At 35.9% G+C, this 19850-nt stretch overlaps 1 protein-coding gene across 3 annotated transcripts in view; it reads left to right on the top strand.

Moving 5' to 3' along the window:
• KCNH7 (potassium voltage-gated channel subfamily H member 7) overlaps positions 1–19850 on the top strand; it is a 154496-nt gene that overhangs the window by 99952 nt on the left and 34694 nt on the right. For all 3 annotated transcript variants that reach the window (XM_042948967.1, XM_042948966.1, XM_042948968.1), the window contains one exon: positions 2305–2504. In XM_042948967.1, coding sequence (XP_042804901.1) covers positions 2305–2504 — 200 coding nt within the window. The remainder of the gene's footprint in view (positions 1–2304; positions 2505–19850) is intronic.

Here is a 19850-nt window from a genome sequence, read left to right as displayed (position 1 = left end):
AGAAATGCCTTTATATAGTCTACCATCTTGCTTTTGACTCATATTTTGATTCATATTTGCCATCTTACTTTTGACTCGTATGCCAATTGTTAAGCATTAACTGAATAATGTATAAAGAATATAACTATGTTGTGCTTCTTTCTTGCTTATGGCTCCAGTTGCTCCTGAAAAAAAAATCAGAAAAAATAATTTGTGCCTTCATTACAACTTAAAAAGCCACCACATAGAATTGCCTAAGAGAAATACATGTTATTCATATATTAAACTACATGCTTTTAATCTAGATTTTGCCATTTTGTCAATGAATGGAAATACCTGTCTGTGACCCAGACTAATGTTTTGGTTCATTTTCATAGCAGTATGGAGATAAAGCCACAGTGTAGAAATGAAACCATAGTATGTATTACAAACAAATTAAGAATGCTTTCCCTGACCCGCCTCCAAGTAGTTATGTGCTTTAAATAAAATAACTGGCATTGAGGGGCACCTGCGTGATTCACCTGGTTAAGCGTCCGACTTCAGCTCAGGTCATGATCTTACAGTCCTTGAGTTTGAGCCCTGCGTTGAGCTCTGTGCTGACAGCTCAGAGCCCGGAGCCTGCTTCAGATTCTGTGTCTCCCTCTCTTTCTGCCCCTCCCCTGCTCATGCTCTGTCTCTCTCTGTCTCAAAAATAAATAAAAACATTAAAAAAATTTAAAAAAAATAACTGGCATTGATTATGTCCCCCTGATTAAATCAAATGAACTTAATGTGTGCTACCTGAGAAAATGATAGATACTTTGGAGACACAACAGCATGCATAAATATTTCTGACACTACAGTTAGGAAGAGTAAAATGCATTTTTCACAGGAGTCTCCTTGGATCACAGGAATCAGTTTCAGGCAAGTATTGCTAACTCTCTTCTTAATCAACTACTCTTTTACTCAAATTAGGCACAAGTCTTTATCTTTGGAAGGTCCAATCTAAACAGCTTGTCTACCTTACTGAGAATTACTGTCCTTCACACATCCCAGGTCAGGCTCACTACAGATCTCCCCAACTTTCATCTCTAAATAGATAAAAACAAAGGGTCACTTCTTTCTCTATGGCATTCTCTGACTTGAGGTATCTATGGTATACAAGGCCATATGAACCAAGAGACAAAGATCAGATGGAAAATTAAGCAAATGACCAAGAAGATAAGTTGTTTTAAAATGCTTAACCCGAATTTGGTCAAAATCTACTTGAAAAACGATCAAGGGGTTTATAGAAGTAAAGGTCTGTAAAGTGTGTTGTGCTGGTGGGGGGCGGGTGGGGAATGTGTTTGTTGAATACAATTGAATCAAACACTGTGGTCATTTTTTACCACGTGCTCAGGATATTGCAGGCCCAGTGCCTTAAACATATGCTACCCTCTCTCTACGGTTCTGACACATGCCCAGAGATAGAATACGGTCCATGTATCATGATTTGACTTTCTGTATAGAATATAGCACTGTTTTAGGATTATTGGAAACAATACAAACATAAAAGGAAAGAGAAGATACTCAAAGAACTTATGTTAAATCACAAAGATTTAGCCCGGAAAACAATTATTCTACATAAGTACTGGAATGTATAGCAAGGGTTCTCATTGCAGTTCTTTCTTCTCACAGACAAAAGGGAAATGTATATTCTATTTTTTTCTACAAAAATAAAATGATGTCCTCATACTCAAGCCTGAGATATGTTTCTCATGTCAAAATACTGTAAAACTGAATTTTAATAGGTTAAAAATCATATACAAATAAATAAGGAAAGTATGAGTTCCTTAAAACAATGTATCATCCCTTAGCAAAACCAAAGTATTCAAAATAATCTTGAGATTTATAATAGATTTTTAATATTAAAAGGTTAGGTTTGAGTCTGAGAGGCAGAGATGTCACAGGTTAAAAATAAACATTTTAATCCAGCTCCAGAAAACATATCTGTGGTAACTCTGTGACATATATCCTTATTACGTTACAAAGAAAATGTTTATTTTAAAGGCATTTTATCTCTGTAGTCAATATTCCAGATCATAGGTTGATAATGTAAACAATCTGAGTTTATATTCTAATTTAGAATCCATGGTGAATTTGGAGACTTTTCTTCTCCAGGTTTATTATCAAATTTATAAAATTTATAATATTGGCTTCACTTAATTTTTTTTCCCCATTGGCCAGTGATAAATCTTTACAACTGGATTGAGATCATAAAAAAATCTACAAACTTGAGATTCTGACAAGATATAAAAATGCCCAAGTGCAGTCTTCCCCTATAACTTTGTTTTTTATCCAATCCAGCACTAATGTATGCAAGCATTTTTGGAAATGTATCTGCAATTATCCAAAGACTATACTCGGGAACTGCCAGGTACCACATGCAGATGCTTCGAGTAAAAGAGTTCATTCGCTTTCACCAAATCCCCAACCCTCTGAGGCAACGGCTTGAAGAATATTTCCAGCATGCATGGACATACACCAATGGCATTGACATGAACATGGTATGTATTTCTGTTTTCCAAAATGGAAGTACTTCAGGCATTATAGCTACAGTTCAAATGGGAAAGCCAGTCTCACCAGCTTTGAACCCCTTGCTTTTGTTTTCCTCTCGGATGTTTATTTTCTCCCCTGGAGATAGTCTCTCATTCTCAATTCATGGCATTGCATGGTGCTATATCTAGTTATACTGTGTGGCAAAGGCATTATAACATGATGCAAACTGATATAACTGTGTAGTAGAGTTCCCACTTCTGGTTAGGGAGAACATGATTAACACAGGATTTGGGCTTTCAGCACTTGTCCTAGCTTCCAGCACCCAAAAAAATAGTTGGACCCATGTGTGTTAAGATTTGACAAGCAAATAGTAACAATCACTCTGATGCCCCCGAACAGAAATCCAAAGTTAACATTCCTTTAAAAAAAAACAGGACATTTTGAGGATTTGTGGGAGAGGTTAGGGAACTTCAGCATGCCATAAACATTTTATGATTGGAAGTTTCATATTTCTGTTAAGGACAAATTTTTCTATATTTACAATTAACTATGTGCCCTTTTACTGTACCTGGTTTAATGCATCTTTCCTTTCAAGGAGGAAATATGGATTTCTTCATAACTTTTAAGCAAATTCAACATCAACAATCACTTTTCATAATTCCTCCCACGTCTATCAATGTTTAAAAATCAACATAATTAAGGACATCACCATGACATAAAGAGCTCTTTTTATTATTAGGTGAATTGCACACATTCTCTTGACCTACCTGTATAGCTACAGAGACTGATTCCTACAGATAAATTATGTGACACGCCCAAATTCTATGGCATATCACAGATCTATTAGGAAAGATTAAAAATATGATGGCCTCCCATCTGTCAACTCCTCCAGTGGGCAAGGACCCTGTTGCTAAGAATTCTTCAGAAAATCAAACCACTCACATTTAATGACATGAACAGCATAATACAATTTTTGCATAAGTGAGCCTATCCAATTTAATTTGACATTTTTTATTTGACTGGTAATATTCTGACAAAAAAGCAAAGGTTCAAAATTAGCAGTCAAAGGGCAGAAGGCATTGCAAATGTTGCCCAATTTGAAAGCCATGTAAGGATAAGCAGATTAAAGCCAAATGTGATGTATTTGACTGAGAAGTAAGGACATGCCGCTATAAAAATTTACATTTGATAAGCCAATCAATTAGTACATTTCATATAAAAGCATAACTGAATTCCATGAGTTATTTCTAATTATCCCAAAGTTACTTGAGAAAATTCATTTGATAAATTTATATCACTAAGATATAACTTAAATTTCATAAGAAAGCACCTACCAATTTATCACTTTCGATGCTTCCATCTGTATTATTGTTGAACAAAGATACCAGCATTCAGAAACTATTGGGGATTCTGTAACTCTGGGTTGGCTGAAGCAGTGTCAAGACTTTTTAATCAGAACACGTGTCACTCAATTTTGTTGTTCCATACTGCCAGATTATTTCACTAACAGTAATAAAACAATTATATATTGTACATCCCCTCTCCATATAACTAGTTTTGTGACCATTTTTGTGATAAAGTCTCTTTTTGACAACGATTTAGCTTTCATTGTTTGACTCTATTACCTATGAATATGGTTTATATACCACTTGCCTATTTACAATGTACTTATGAAAGATTTATCTCTTTCCTGTCTGCTTCACACCTTAATACATGGAATCACAACACCCACCGGTAAGAACAGGAGGTATTTATATCCAATTTAATTCTCGTGTAAATTGTGGAGAACACCCTTGTTATCTGTCAGGTTTAGAGCTTGTTAAGTGATTTCCAATGTTAGTTCTGATCTTTTTTGCATGATGTAGCAAAGGAAATACAAAGCAAGGACCTGGAGAAGATAACCTGGAAGAGGCCAAGTACAGAATAGAAATCCTTAAGTTTAACAAGAACTTGACCTCTAGTAATATTTATATACAGTTTCCCCCTCCCCACAAAAAGTCACTTATCTGCTCCTTCCTCCACTCTGATAAAGGTTATGGGTATACGGTTTGCATTAGATAATTGTCATAAAGAAAATGTCATTCTCTTTCATCATCCTCTATTTTCATGATGTAGGTGCTTTACTTTCCTTCCATCTGCATGCCTGTAATTACATGATCCTGGAGTGTGTAAGCTCGAAACCATGTGCCACTGAGTCTTGCATGTGGTTTTGAGAGCTTGACTTTGCACGAACTTCTTGTTTGTACACAGTGTCTACATTTTTCATCTTGTGACTGCAAAGTGAGTAAAAAAATCAAAGTGCAAGATAACTGAAAACTCAGCAAGTGGAAGATGCCTACTTGTTACACACAATGTGCAAAAAACAAAACAAAGTTAGAGAAAAGTAACTGTACTCTTAGACTATTGAGAGGTTAAAAAAAAAGTAGATTTTTTTACCACTAAAACCACATTCTTATAACCCCCGTGTCTTGTTAGTTTATTGTTAACCAAATAGTAATTTAATAATAATTTAAAGTGATTTAAATTTATGTATTGTGATACATAAAAGTACATCAAACTGTTGTATTTTACATCAGCATTTCACGTTATTTCATTTAAGCACAACCTTAGACATAGTTTCTCGTGAAACATTTCAGGTCATTTTTTTTTTTTTACTGTCCAACCATGTCAAAATGAGGTAAAAGGTTTCCAATTACATGTATTAACTGACTCAAAATTATTTTTCATAACCCAAAACATGGGATTCCTTGACAGAACTCAAAACATAGGAAATAGGCCTAAAATGTGCAGCCATATTTCTTATTCCCTGGATCTTTTGCTTTTTGTGAAATAGCTATTGTCACAATATTCCAGAACCAAAAGTATTCTGGGGAAATTTATGGGCTCCCTTTCAATGGAACCAAATGGTTCAGAGTACAAAAGGAAAAGAGTCAAGATAATGAAATTAAAGAAAGGATAGTATTCTTTTGTATCTGATGTCAAGCTTAGGAATAATGACAATTTTCTCAAAAATGTCTATAGGTCAATTCTGAAAAACTCTCTCCCTTCTACTCCTCCAAATTTGACCAGTTAGGAAGAGGAGATACTTTCTCAGATTAAGATTGAGAAAGGGTATCTCAAGGATTTTCCCAAATTGAAAGCTGTCCTCTGACCCAGTCTGACACTTTCTGACATTATCCCACATTGTCAAGAACTGAAAGTCAATCTAGAGTCAAATTTCTTCATATTACACACAAGGGCTTGGCCTTGTGACCAGGCTCTATACATCATCCTGGAGGGAGGGAAATAAATCATTCATGACAGAAACGACTTCATAATTTAAAATTATATTGACATGGAAGACAATCCTTTATGAACAACTGAGGAAGAATTTTATTTCTTATCTTAAAAATGCCCCCCCTAGTTATGCCTAATAATATAAAAAAATAAGAACAGGCATTCAGAAGACCTAAATACCAGCTCTTCAATTTGCCACTCATCTTGGACAAGTCACTTAACCTCTCTGTAATTTCATGAAACTTGTCATTGTCAAATGTTTTTAAAGCACCAGAACTCAAATATGCTAAACGTATAGAACAATTATTATGGGAGATTTTCTGCTTAAAGATGGAGATTCAAACCTACCTGCTGCCTGCTCCCTTGCTATCTGTAGTGAGCTTCTGGTTCTCTTTTATGGTGAATTGTCAATGACAGAGAACAGAAGGGAACCATTTCAGGTAAACACTAGGACAGGAATTGAGTCCCATATGTGGGGAAGCACAAGAGAAAATTAAGGCAGGTAGTGCAGAAACAACTTTGTTTAATTTATTTTAAGAGGAAAGAGAGCAACTGACATTTTTTTTTATCCTGAGGTATTAATGGAGAAATTTTTGAGAAAGAGACATAGAAAGGAGTTGGAATGAGAACCTAGGAAGAGGGATGAATGTTTCAGCAGGGTAGATAGACAAGTTTTTCTTAAAGACAGGCAGGTACAAAAAGAAAAAGGGTAAAGGCACTGACTTTGAGTAGAAAAGGAGTAAACTCAATGGTATTAGCACCACATGGTCCAATCTCCTTGGTTAAGCAGAGGGTAGATTAAGTCCTCAGAAAGAAGGAGGTATAAAATAGGAGAAGAGTTGAAGAAGCGGGGAGAACTTTTAGGGATCTCATTCAAGAGTCAACTGAGTAGGCTAAAAATGCTTAGAACCAAAATAGGACTCGGAGTGACAAATCATTCATTTATAATAGCCCAAACAAACAAAGCCAATCAAAATGGAGAAGAGACAAATAAATAATAAGCATATTATTTAATAGAAATTCTTACTCCTTGGAGTTGATGTGATGTCTAAGAAGCATCTTAGTGAAAATCTGGTTTCCTTCAACGGCTCTTCTCCAGCTCCTCTGCTATCCCTCAGAGAATCATTTGTTAACTCTACCTATTGACCTTAAGTACTAACTACTACCTACCTACGACTACTACTGACTGCTGACTACTCTGTACTTAATTGTTAACTACAAACACTGATTATTTCTGCATCCATGATCTAACTCTACGCCATCAAATACTTTGTTGTACCTATTCTCTAGGCTAACTGAAATGACTTCATCTATGCCAGGCCTTTATATAAATCTCCTCCACTCACAGTCTATTTTGATACACCATAGTGAAAGGTAATGATGAGCTCTTTCAGTCCTGTGCAAGTCAGCCGCTCATACAGAAACAGTCCTTGTGACATTAAACCCCATTGGAAATGTTAAGCAAAATATACAGAACAGCATGGCTTGTTTTTACCATATTGTTTTCATCCCCCTTTTAACTTTTTCTAAGGATCCTTTATGCAGCCAAGTTGATAAATAGGGTCAATGGAAAACCTTTGATTCTTTAGTCATAAAGTTTAAAAACATGATTAAAAATACGGTGGCCTCATATTTACCCCTCTAGCAGGCAAGGATTCTAGGAATTCTTCAGAGAAGAAAATCACTTACATTTAAAGATACCAATAGCACAACACAATTTTCACATCGGTGTATAGTTTGCATTGATGTTTTTTTTGTTTGACCGGTAATATTCTTAACAAAAAAGCATAGTTTCAAAACCAGCAGTCAGCCTGCAAAAAGCATTGCAGATATTGCCGAATTTGAAAAACATGTTGCTTCTCTACACAGACTAGCGAGTAAATTCATACATTTGAAAATGGGGCATGGAGACTGGCAAAAACCTGCATTGATTTTATTTTTTTTATATTTATTTATTTATTTTTTATTCTCAAGTTAGTTAACATACAGTATAGTCTTGGCTTCAGCAGTAAGTAGAATATAGTGATTCATCACTTACAACACCCAGGGCTCATCCCATCAGGACTGGTGAGACATCTTTTAGTTTTCTGTAAGGAAATACCTAGGTACTATTTAAGAGCTGTATTAAAATAGCTGTCTACAATGTACTTTAGAAGATGTTTTCATCTGCATGCTGATTAGTTAACAGAAACTGCCTGGCTCTACAGAAACTATGTAGGCAGCAAAGTTTCTCGCTAGCAAGAAATCTCCTAGCACACGTGCTTGCCTAGTGTAGCCAGTACCTGAACCATATGTGCTTTAGAAAGGGCAAGGTGCATGTCTTTCCTATTTTTTACCAAGCTACTTACTCTAAAGTCTCAAAAATAGCACACAGAGCAGCAAGTACCATCTGGAGCCCCCTGACATGCACAATAGCAGACTTCAGACAGGCATCTGGTATTTTCGTGTCCCAAATGGTATGTGCCCCATCATGTTTCACAAATGATTATGGTCACTTCATCCTTGTCTCCAACCGTTATCAAGAAGGACTTATTTACGGCTGGCACCATGCTGCTTCTGTGCAAAGGGAGCTCTTAACAGTGGGATTTTATTTTCGGTGGTTCCTGAACCACGGGAAATGACAGCGTGGCCTGGGGCTTTACGCATGAAAAAACAGTCATTGCAAAAACACCACACTGAGGCAGTGGAACATATTGCAGTTCTTCCGTTCATTAGTAATGTTCTTCTCCCAACAATAGGATAGTGGAAATGATGTGTCCAATTTTTTTTTAGCTCTTTGAAATAATGGTACAATTCAAACAGGACTCTAGAGTGCAACTTCTCCTGCTGGAGCATGTGATGCGTTTCCAAACACTTTCTCTGGAGTCCTAGAAGCACAGGAGTAATTCAAACTCCATTCAGTTTGAGATCACTTAGTACTCAACACAGATTTAGCCTATAATTTAAAAAAATACAGAAAGACATCAAAATTTAGCTTTCCAGCATTCTGTAAATATGACTTTCAGTCCCTTTTAATTCAAATATCAGAGTAATTCAGCATTTATCAAACTTAATGAAATCAAGCCATTCACAATTTCTCACAAAATAAAGTCCAGTATTTTCTTTAGTGGGAGAATTATCTGAGACATTGCAGGAACCTGGAAATTTATATTGAAATGGATGTGTAAAAAAAAAAAGAAAAGAAAGAAAGAAAGAAATGGATATGTAAATAGTCCACCCACTATGTCAGAGTTTAGGTGTTTTTTTTTTTTAATTTATTTTTTTAATATACATCTAAACAGATGTCAGAGTTTTTTTTATATCAGTTTTTAGGGGTAAAAACAAACAAGAGTAAGTTCATCCAGTTCAATTGTTCTTATAGTCTTAAGGCAGTAGTACTTAAGGAATTGACATATTTTTTAATTGTTTTCTTGGTTTAGACATTATGCTATCCGCGTGGATGAGTGTGAGTGGAAAAAATATATAATCCTTGCCTCTTTTATAGCAGATGTTCCTTAAAAACCTCTTTTTGTTTGCATCTTGGGGCTCCTATTGGTCAGGTGGGTCACCCCCAGAAGTCTACACTCAATTTAAGAACTGATAAGAATCATTCTTATTCAGGCTCCAGCACCTAGGATAGTACATTTTCATACTCTGGAGCTGTGCTAAATCATTTATATAAGTGCTGCAGTTCATTTTTTTCCCACTCCACTGGAATCTTCTTAGATCACAATGCTTTACACCACCATAGAACTGAAACATATCAGTAGTTAGAAACGCCTACCAGGGTGAGAAGATAAGTCAAAGGTTCATTCTGTGTAGGTATAATTCTTGTATTTGAATCATAGAGCTCCATTTCTACTAGCCCTCATCTTGGTTTTGTTTTGTTTGGTTTGGTTTGGTTTGGTTTGGTTTGGTTTGGTTTGGTTTATGTATTTATTTTGAGAGAGAGAGAGTGCACACAAGCAGAGGAAGGACAGGGAGAGAGGAAAGAGATAGAATCCCAGGCAGCCTCTGCGCCATGAGCGCAGAGCTGGTCACAGGGCTCCATCTCAGGACCTGTGAGATTATGACCTGAGCCAAAACCAAGAGGGACGCTCACCCAACAGAGCCACACAGGCGCCCCACCCTCAGCTTGTTCTAACAGTGGAATCACTATGTGTGGATGCCAGGAAATTGGGGTGTTAGTCGTATTTTAAGATGGGCACTTTAGCCCAGAATCTGACTCTAATTTTGTCTGCTTTGTCAATGACCAGTGCTTCATATTGAACAATAGACACAAAACACTGAGGTCACAGCATTATAATAAAGCACGTATGGTTAATCAAGATGTTTCCTCTATAAATTACCTATATGCAGCATTTTTGTATAGTTTTTTGGTTACCTTTTTCTTATTTTATAAGAAATCTCTGTGAATTATAGATAATAATGTTTTGTCTGTCATCTATATTGCAATTTGTTTCTAATCTCTTTTCAATATATTGATTTTGTTAAAAATATCTTTCAGATTTAAAAATGTTTTTTAAAAAAAAAAAAATCTTTCAAATATGGTCCAGTTAGTCAACTTATATAGTTCAGAGATCTTGTCCTGATTTTCAAAGGTCCTATGAAACATATGGATTATACAATTAGTGTCCCAGATTTACTTGTAAATTTTGTTGTGTGATTAGAAAGAAAATTCTGTATTCTGTTTGAAATGTAGCTTTGTAGATTATTTTCTTTATCTGAATAGAAGGTAGAATGTAAATAAGTCATTATTTTTCTATTGATTCAAAATACCATCTTATTTAAACATTAAATTGTCAGATATAATTGGTATATGTATCTTTACTTTCAAATTGGCTCTATTTGTTCATTCCTATGGCAATATAATAATTTGTACCTAGTGACTTTATACTATGCTTTAATATCTGACAAAGTAGGTCAACCCTAACTAATCTTGTTTTTCTTATTTTCCCTGGCTACTTGAGAGTTCTTATTCTTCCAGATAAGATATATGACTGTTTTCACTCAATTACAACAAAGTCCACATTGACATTTGAGATAATCCAAAGATGAGATTGTCAGATCTGGCTAATGAGAGTCGGAAATTGTAACCAATATCAAGATTTACCAACAATGTCAAGAATGTATATAATTTGGGGCTCCTGGGTGGTTCAGTCAGTTGAGCGTCCATCTCTTGATTTCAGTTCAGATCATGATCTCACAGTTTGTGAGATTGAACCCCACATCATGCTCTGTGCTGACAGTGCAGAGACTCTCTCTCTCAAAATACATAAATAAACATTAAAAAAAAAAAAAAGAATGTATGGGGGCGCCTGGGTGGCTCTGTCAGTTAAGCCTCTGACTTCGCCTCAGGTCATGATCTCATGGTTCGTGGTTTCGAGCCCTGGGTCGGGCTCTGTGCTGACAGCTCAGAGACTGGAGCCAGCTTGGGATTCTGTGTCTCCCTCTCTTTCTGCCTGTCCCCCACGCCCACTCTGTCTCTCTTTCTCGCTCAAATATAAATAAACATTAAAAAAATTTTTTTAAGAAATTCTTATCTTTGCTATTAAATTTATTCTTCAACTTTGTACAGCATAGTCAGTTAAACAAATGACATATATTACACATTTCCATTTTTACCTGTGTATAGATAATAAGGAGTCAAACTATCTTCTTTACAGCAACCTAGTACATTCCCTACATTGTTTTGATAGGACTTTTTCTTAGTTTAATGTAATTTGGTTTGGTTTGGGGTTTTGGAGGATTTTCCTTGAGCATTTATGTTGGATATTCTAGATGTGCAGTCATATCAGCATCAAAAAGAAAGAAATTCATTCTCTCTTTTTAAATACTATGTATTATGATTTTTAGTTCACTAGATCTTCCGAAACAATTTTGAATAGTGATAGCTGACTTCAATAAAAATAACTTCACCATTAAGACTAATACTTTTAAAATATCTTTGCATTCCTGAAATACACGCTACTTGGTCACTTATTTTTTATTCTTTTTTGATTCTGTTGGTTAGTATATTATTTAGAATTTTGCCTCTATTTTGATATGGCATACACTTATATGTTCTTTTAATGTTAGAAAGAAATTATCTGTAAAACCATGTGGTCCTGGGGGTTTTCATATAGGTCTTTAATCACCATTTCAACTCTACTAGGTATTTATTTACTCTTTTTCTTCCTTGGCCAATATGGTAATGTTTGTTTTGTGAAGCATTCGTCCATTTCATCTAGGCTTTCAGAGTTGTAAAATGGCATGTAGGGTTCTCTTCTAACCCAGACTTTTCTGTATCAGCAGGTACATCTGCCTTCTCATTCCTAAACTTGTATGTTTTGTTCTCTCTACTAGCCTTCAGCAGGCTTTCAAAAGATTTATGAATTTCATTGGATGTTGTTCAAGGAACTAGCCTTTGCATTAATTTATACTTGCCACTATTCTTTTTATTTCCAGAGTTTGCCCTCATTAATTCCCCATTTTTATTCCTTTGGATTGGTCTATTATTTTCAAGATTGTATTAAGGTCTTTTATTGTTGGAGTCTTTCTTCTGTAATACCGAAGGCATTAAGACTGTACATTTTCCTTTCAATGCAAGCTTTTCTGTGGTTGCATCGGTTTTGGTATGACTTGTTCTCCTTTTATTGCTTTCTGCATTATTTCTTCTTTGATCCAAAGGTTATCATAAAGTGTGGTTCTTAATAGCCATGTATTTCTGATTTTCTGGTCATGTTTTAATAATTTTTAAAACTTTTTGGATTATAGTCAGAGTTAATGGACTATATAACATTTCTACTTTTATAAATGTTTAAGCACGTACACTTAATGTAAAAACAATCTGTAGTTGCAATTTTTTTTTTTTAACGTTTATTTATTTTTGGGACAGAGAGACAGAGCATGAATGGGGGAGGGGCAGAGAGAGAGGGAGACACAGAATCCGAAGCAGGCTCCAGGCTCTGAGCCATCAGCCCAGAGCCCGACGCGGGGCTCGAATTCACGGACCACGAGATCGTGACCTGAGCCGAAGTCGGACGCTCAACCGACTGAGCCACCCAGGCGCCCCTGTAGTTGCAATTTTTAAGATGACTCATCTTTATTAAGTCTTTCCAAAGCATTTAGCTTTTTATTTTCATGAGGATGAAGGAAACTGCTCTCTTGTTTTACACATATTTTATTATTTTATGTGCAACGTGATTAAGTTACATGATTCCACTAACAAGTACAGCTGGCATAAATAGATTTCAGAACACGCACAGCTGGTTTAAAATTCAGTTGGCAGAAGTAGAAATGTGTAGGAACAATATCTGAAACATTTATTAGAGTGCCGGGTAGCAAGAATCAATACATTTTACAGAAGAGGAATCAGATAGGTGGAGGAAGAGAACTTCTGCTATTTTGAGAGCTTCTCCTATTTTGTGAAAAGTTTGGTAGTTGCTGATGTAGTCATCACTTTTTCTAGGAAACAATTGGAATTGTTGTCTGACCCTAACCATTCCAAGGAACAAATACCCTAACTGGTACAGAGTGAAAATGACATTTATGCTACATTTCTATTCTTTGTTAATTATTGATAAAAACCAATAAATGAAATGAATGGGGAACGTTTTGTCACCACGTTAGACGCAACTTTAGAAATCCAGTGTAATGGACAGCTGTGGTAAGTCAAATAGTTGAAGGAACCCTAGACTAAGTCTGAAGTCTTAGTTCCTCCACAAATAAAATCCCTAATGCATTTATATTTAAGCTTTCACATATAAAAATTGAGGTAATCACCACTCTCTATGCTTTATATAAAGTTGAATCAAAACATTTGATTCTAAAATATTATCACATGAGAAAGGTTTCTGAAAACAAAACTAGGTTTAAGTTCAAGACAGCATATCAAGTACAGGGTGGTACTTAAATCACTCTTTTCATTACCTGGCAGACTGCACTCCCTTTTCCTTTCTTTGTGAGCAAGCTCAGGTCATTTACAATTCATCCATTTTGGAAGAAGTGTTTTCAAAGCATCCAATAGACCCCACTGTAATTTATTCTGTTAATGCCTGCCCTCGCTCCTCTCTCAAGGAGTTGGGTTCAGGGGAAGGTCCTGCAATTGTTTCTCAGTATCCGGGTTCCTCCTGTTACCTTAAGAAAACCTAGTGGGTTCCGTGGGTTTCCCTTGAGATTTTACTGCATACATCTTAACGCACCTTTTAAAAAAAAAATAAAATAAAAATAATCAGTCTTCTGCTGAGTCAGCAGAACTCCAGAATCTGGGTAACAAGGACATGGATGTAAAAGCAATAAATCCTTTCTGCCTACTAATCATTACCCACACTCCAACTCATCCTTGGCCCTGACTTAATCGGAGTCAGTTTAAAGTTGTCCTTCTGGAAGCAAAGATGCATCTCACATATTATGCTGTTAACTGAGAGAGGCAAGGAGAAGAAGCAGGAGGGAAAACTGTTTCATTTTTCAGGGAATCATTACTTGTATCAAAAGTGGTTCAGGATTTATGACATTGGTTTCCCTGTCTACGTGTGGCAAGTTTCTGTTCTGCTCATGATTTTGTTTCTAAATGATGTAACCATGTGACAAATGTGGAAAAGTTACATTTTTAAAATTAGTTAATTTTCTCAAGGTTTATAAAGCCCCCTATCATGGATTGCAGGATACTTTGCTTTGCCAACAATCTGGCCAGATATGGTATCCTTATACAATAAAATAACTCCTTATTCTCATTAGTCACATGAAGGTAAAATAAGAAAGCAGATAGCAAAGCAGTTTGAACTTCAGACCACAGCTGCATACACTTGAATGTTTATAACTCCTAAAACAATCCACTTTTCATGATCAGTGGGTAAACATGAAGTATTAAACATGTAATCTCCCAGGAAAGATGAAAAATATATGTTTCCTATTCCTTAATGATAAACCATAACCATAGCAATAACATGATCTGGGATGACCTCAAAATTAGGGAATGCATGAGTTTCTAGAAACAACAAAAGCAAGGTTCAGTATCTTGTAAGTGGTAAGGATTTATCAAATGCTGAATGCCCACATGGCAAACAGTGATTCTATCAGAATCAGAAAATGCTATAAAGTCTTAAGGGCAGAGATTTAAGATTTAATATATTGCCTGCATCATCTATTTGATAATCACACTTGAGGATTAGTGTTTTATGGGGAGTGCTAATTTGTGTTTTGATTAATCCTAATTTGTCAAGATCTAAGTGTATTTAATGAACCAGGGAAGCTCCTCAGAAAATTTCCTAATGTGAGTTATCATAGTTACCAAACTTGTTCATAAGATTAATTTGCTGTTTAGGGGAATCATTTGACACAGACTGTCTTCTTCAATGGTGCCCTTTTCAGCCTGCCTTTAGGAATGTTCCTCTCTGCAGCTATGCTAAGTGAAACAAATAAAAATGCATTCATTACAACATAAACCAACTTTCCAATATTATCTGGATAGAGGATATCTATAAGAAAATAGATTGTGATTCTTTCCAGAGCACATAGAGGGTTTAAAACACTATAGATGGTGTCTGGAGAACATCTTCATAAAAAAAAAAAACTCCATTGTTGATTTCTTCTAACAGAACTTAGAAAATATACCCACCATAAAAGAGCATTTGGCAGTCCAGCCTAAGAAACAGCAAACATTGAATCATGTATCTTAAATTTGAGGAAGGAATAATAGAGTATATTGTGAATATTTAACTTAATTTGAAAATCCTTACCTGTCAGCATCCAGGTAAAAGTTGATTGAGGAACAAACAACATTTCTTTCTTGCAACCTCTACCTTCCTTTAATCACATAGGGGTGAGGCCAGGACCGTGGAGACTCACAGAATAAAGGGAAGCCTTAAACTTTTGGGTGGGGAAGAGAATGTGGCTTTAAGACTATAAGTCACCTGCCCTACCCACCAGACATATAGTTACTGTTAGAAGACAAAGTTGTATTGAAGTATGATTACAAGAGAACTTTTTCCAGAGCAAAATCCAATAGGCAGCAGTCCCTCACCCTGAAGGATGATATAATAGTTTCATATAAAAGACAATAATAATCATCTTAATTAATATTCATTAATATCTGTTCTCTTAGACTCCACTGACAGAAGCCCTGGACACATTTTTCTAGTTATAATCTGTCATAGACTTGAGCCAAACTTGTTTTTCACTGAAACCCCAATACATAAATTAGGTACTATAATTGTTTTTATTGACCTAAGTATAAAAGTTTAATTTAAGATCTGCTTACTAAAAAGAAAATGAGACTAATGTCATTTTGATGGGCACATTCATATCAAATCAGAAATTGCAGGTTTATATTAACCTCAGCCTCCATTCCTTTCTAAATTTTGTATTCATTGCTCAGTATGGAAGAAATTTGACTTCACACACTGCATAATTGCAAATATTAACAGTATGGTAGTATTTATTCCATTAGGTGTGTGTCAGCAAATTCACATTTGAGAGAAGTTTAGTGTAAAGTTAAATACTCCTGAATTAATATTCAATCATGTTTGATAGGTGCTTACAATGGAATAGTTATTTCCATTTTTGCTCTTTGTTTGATTCTTCAGAGTTTTAGTTTGATTTGATCATGCTATGGTATTTTGTAATTGTTGGGTTATCCTTGTTTGAATGCCCTTAAACTTTGGGTCCTTTGATACTAAACTATGGGTTGATTGCTTTTAACAATCACAGAAAGCACTTCCAAGTCAAAAGAATGAATGTCTCATTTGTCTTACATAATTTGAGGATCCCAAAGAGTTTTATTCACATAAAGTGAAGTAAAGGGGAGATAACCTTACATTTGTAAAATATTCAAGTGACCTTATACCATAAAAAAGACATGAGATTTTTATTAGCCTTGAAAAAATTTTCTGGAGCATCAGAAAGTTTAAAAAATCCCTCATAACTGCAAATATTAGAAAAGTTAAATGAGAGCTTTTCATTCACCTTAAATTAACTAACTGTATTTTGAGGGTTCATTTGAACAACCATTGGTATTATAAATGTCTATTATAAATGTCCAAATGTGTGCTATAAATGTTCATGCAGAGCAAACAATGGGAAATTCTGATTTTATATATATCTATATATATATATTTTTAATCTGGGCACTTAAATCTGGGCTTTAGGTAAATTTTCAGGGATATTTTCAGAACATGTTTTTTGTTGTTGTTTTGTTTGTTTGTTGTGTGTGTGTGTGTGTGTGTGTGTGTGTGTGTGTGTGTTTTCATAGTTATGCTTCTATACCCAGTAGAGTGCCTGGTACAGGGTAGATACTTATTACATATTTGCTGAGAGTGAGAGCTACTTTTCCAAGCTGCAGGCCATGAACTTGATTCTCTGTGATGTTCCTTGGTCTTTGAAATCTAATTAACTCAATAAATAATGACTCAAGATACACAGTGAAAGGTGCTGTGTACCCTCAGAGCTTCAGAACTTGACAGAGAAGGTTATATTGCGTGGAGTAGAAATAATTTTAACAATCACAAAGCCAGCTTGTGTCTTAGTTTGTACCTGTGTGTTTGACATAGCTACCCTTTACTACCAGATCTTCTAGGCCTGGTAAAAATGCCAATATTTGAGTGTTAAATGAGGAAGTTCTGTGTCAGGGAATTTAGCAGAGGAACTAAAACTGACAAATAAAAGTACAATGAATCAGTAGGAAGTAAGGAAGGGAACACTGCTGGGACCAAAGGAAATGGGTGTCTCCGATGACTACTATTTAAACCTACCCCATTCTCCTCGCTCTTTCCAGTGTTCTTCTACCTCTGTTTCTCTACTGTTTCTGTCTTTTAACTCTGCTTCTATAAAGTCTCTTTACTTAGGCATGCCCAGATTCATACATAAGCTGCTGACTTATGTATGACATTTAAATCTCTGGGCTAGTAAGACATTCAATTACTAAATATTAACTTCTATGGAATTTTACTTGAGTGATCTACATAACTGACTTAAGAAAATCAAGAAAGTCAGTGAAGGACTAACCCCACAGGACAATTCCTTAATCTGGACAAGTCCTTCATGCTAACAGGTGTGTATCTTCTCTGTGGACAAGCAAAGACTTCTCCATGAAACTCTATGGTACCTCCAACTTGAGACCAGTCTTTCCAGTGGGTGTCACATCTGATAGGATAAATGCTAGGAAAATGACACTTAACAAGGACACTTGAGAAGAGAGTAGAATGATGTTGAAAGACTTTCCCAAGAGCCTTTCATGGTCTTCTGAGTGTTTCTAAGAATATCGGAATTCCAATAACATTTTTATATTAATTTAGTAAATGCCTACTTTCAAAAAGAATTTAAGAACACTCACAGTGAAAACCTAAGTGCAAGTAAGCCAAAACATTTAACACAAGTCAGAAACAGGAAACAGAAGTTAGAAAGAGGAGAGAAAAAAAGAAGTCTTAAACTCTGTTGAGACAATGGAACACAAAAGTTAGTGGTGAATTTTCTATTCACCAGAGATCAAGGAGAATACATCGGATGTTGCATATCTCAATTTCTGGCTAAAGATAATTTACCAGCTCTTCAGGAACAACAAATATGTATGACAAAAAAGAGTCGGAAATAAACGGTCTATGGCACATCTACAATGGATAGGATGATTTACATACATTATCACATTTAATCGTGAGCACAACCCTGTGAGGTAGATACTATTAATTATTTTTACAATTGAAGAAACTGAATCTCAAGAAAATTGAATTGAATCGACCAAAGTCCCAACTAGTAAGTGATGGAACTAGAACTTCAGCTCATGCCTGTCTGATTCCATAGCGCATCTAATGTGCTCAGAGAAATGAGTAGTCCCTATGTCTATCTTATCTGCACCTTCCAATTCAAAGCATGCATACACACCTGTGTACACGTGCGCACACACACACACATGCACAGTTTTTCCTTTTATAAGCAAGCTATACTCAGAAAGTGTAATGGAGGAACTTCAGGAAAATGCCAGAAATAGCAGCTATAAGCTCAATAATCTCATTCCAACTATTATAGTAGAAGTGCTAGTTCCCCATTTATGTGAAATATAAAATGTCTTTTTGTGCCTTATTATAAATAAGCGAAATCTTAGGAGAAAAATAAGCATGTCTAACTTGTTAACTTGGTGTGAGGCCCTTTACATTTTTACCTGGTTGGGGACATCTGAGAATCATGCCAAGACCACAACAATGGGCTTCAGGGAGGAAAAGTGTGCAGGAAGACCAGTGAACTGGGGTTTTTCCTACTGTAACACCTCTAAATAAAGTGGTCCCATTTCAGAAAACAGTATACAAACATCACTCAATTCTAGTCTGGCATAACTTGCCAAAGAATCCCATATAGGAGGGATCGGTGACGTACCAGAGGGTTGGCTCTAGGAGAGGAGCTGGGTTGTGTAGGATCTGACAAAGAGTGCAGAAAGACCCACTAGCCCCCCAAAGCAAAAATGGGCAAAGACTAGGCAAATTATCATTTTGGAGAGGTCTTCCGTCCATGCAGGAAATCTGGCAGAAGTCCAGTCATGTAGACAAAGTCTGAAAGGGAGAGTTAAGGACAGAGGTTCAGATGAGTGCCCAGGAACTCAGAGGAAGGCTCATTTCTTTCAGGTCTGAGCCAGGTAATACAGAAACTTCGGGACGAATGTCTGAATTCCTACAGATATTTGGAGCTGGGTAAGCGGTATCTAGCAATTGGCACACTATGCATTGGTAACTTACGGCAATTTTCAAAATTGTAAAAGCTCTTATTCTCTGGCAAAGAAACACAGATAGATCAAGTGACTTGCACAAGTGTCAACCTGTGGCAAATTCATGACCAGAACTCATGTTCTGTGAGTTGTCTTCTAAAACACCCTTGACCCATTTCTATGGGTGACGTTACCATGAAGGAAACAAGATTGCAGATAGTGGCTGCCATGTTTTAGGTCTCTCATTGATCCGTTTGTATGATACCACAACTGGTCTGACCAATTGCATCACACAGTGGTCCTACAGATGCAGTAGACCTGTGGCTGCTTTAACATGTAAAATAGAAATAAGTGTAAGGTAACTCAAATATGATCTAAGTTGAAGTTCTCCTATGGACCATATACATTTCAATTATCTGTACAAATGATT

This window comes from Panthera leo, chromosome C1 (assembly GCF_018350215.1).
Source record: "Panthera leo isolate Ple1 chromosome C1, P.leo_Ple1_pat1.1, whole genome shotgun sequence".
NCBI classification, from domain to species: Eukaryota; Metazoa; Chordata; class Mammalia; order Carnivora; family Felidae; genus Panthera; species Panthera leo.
Note: the sequence above shows the minus strand (reverse complement) of the source record. Positions and strands in the feature narration are given on the sequence as shown.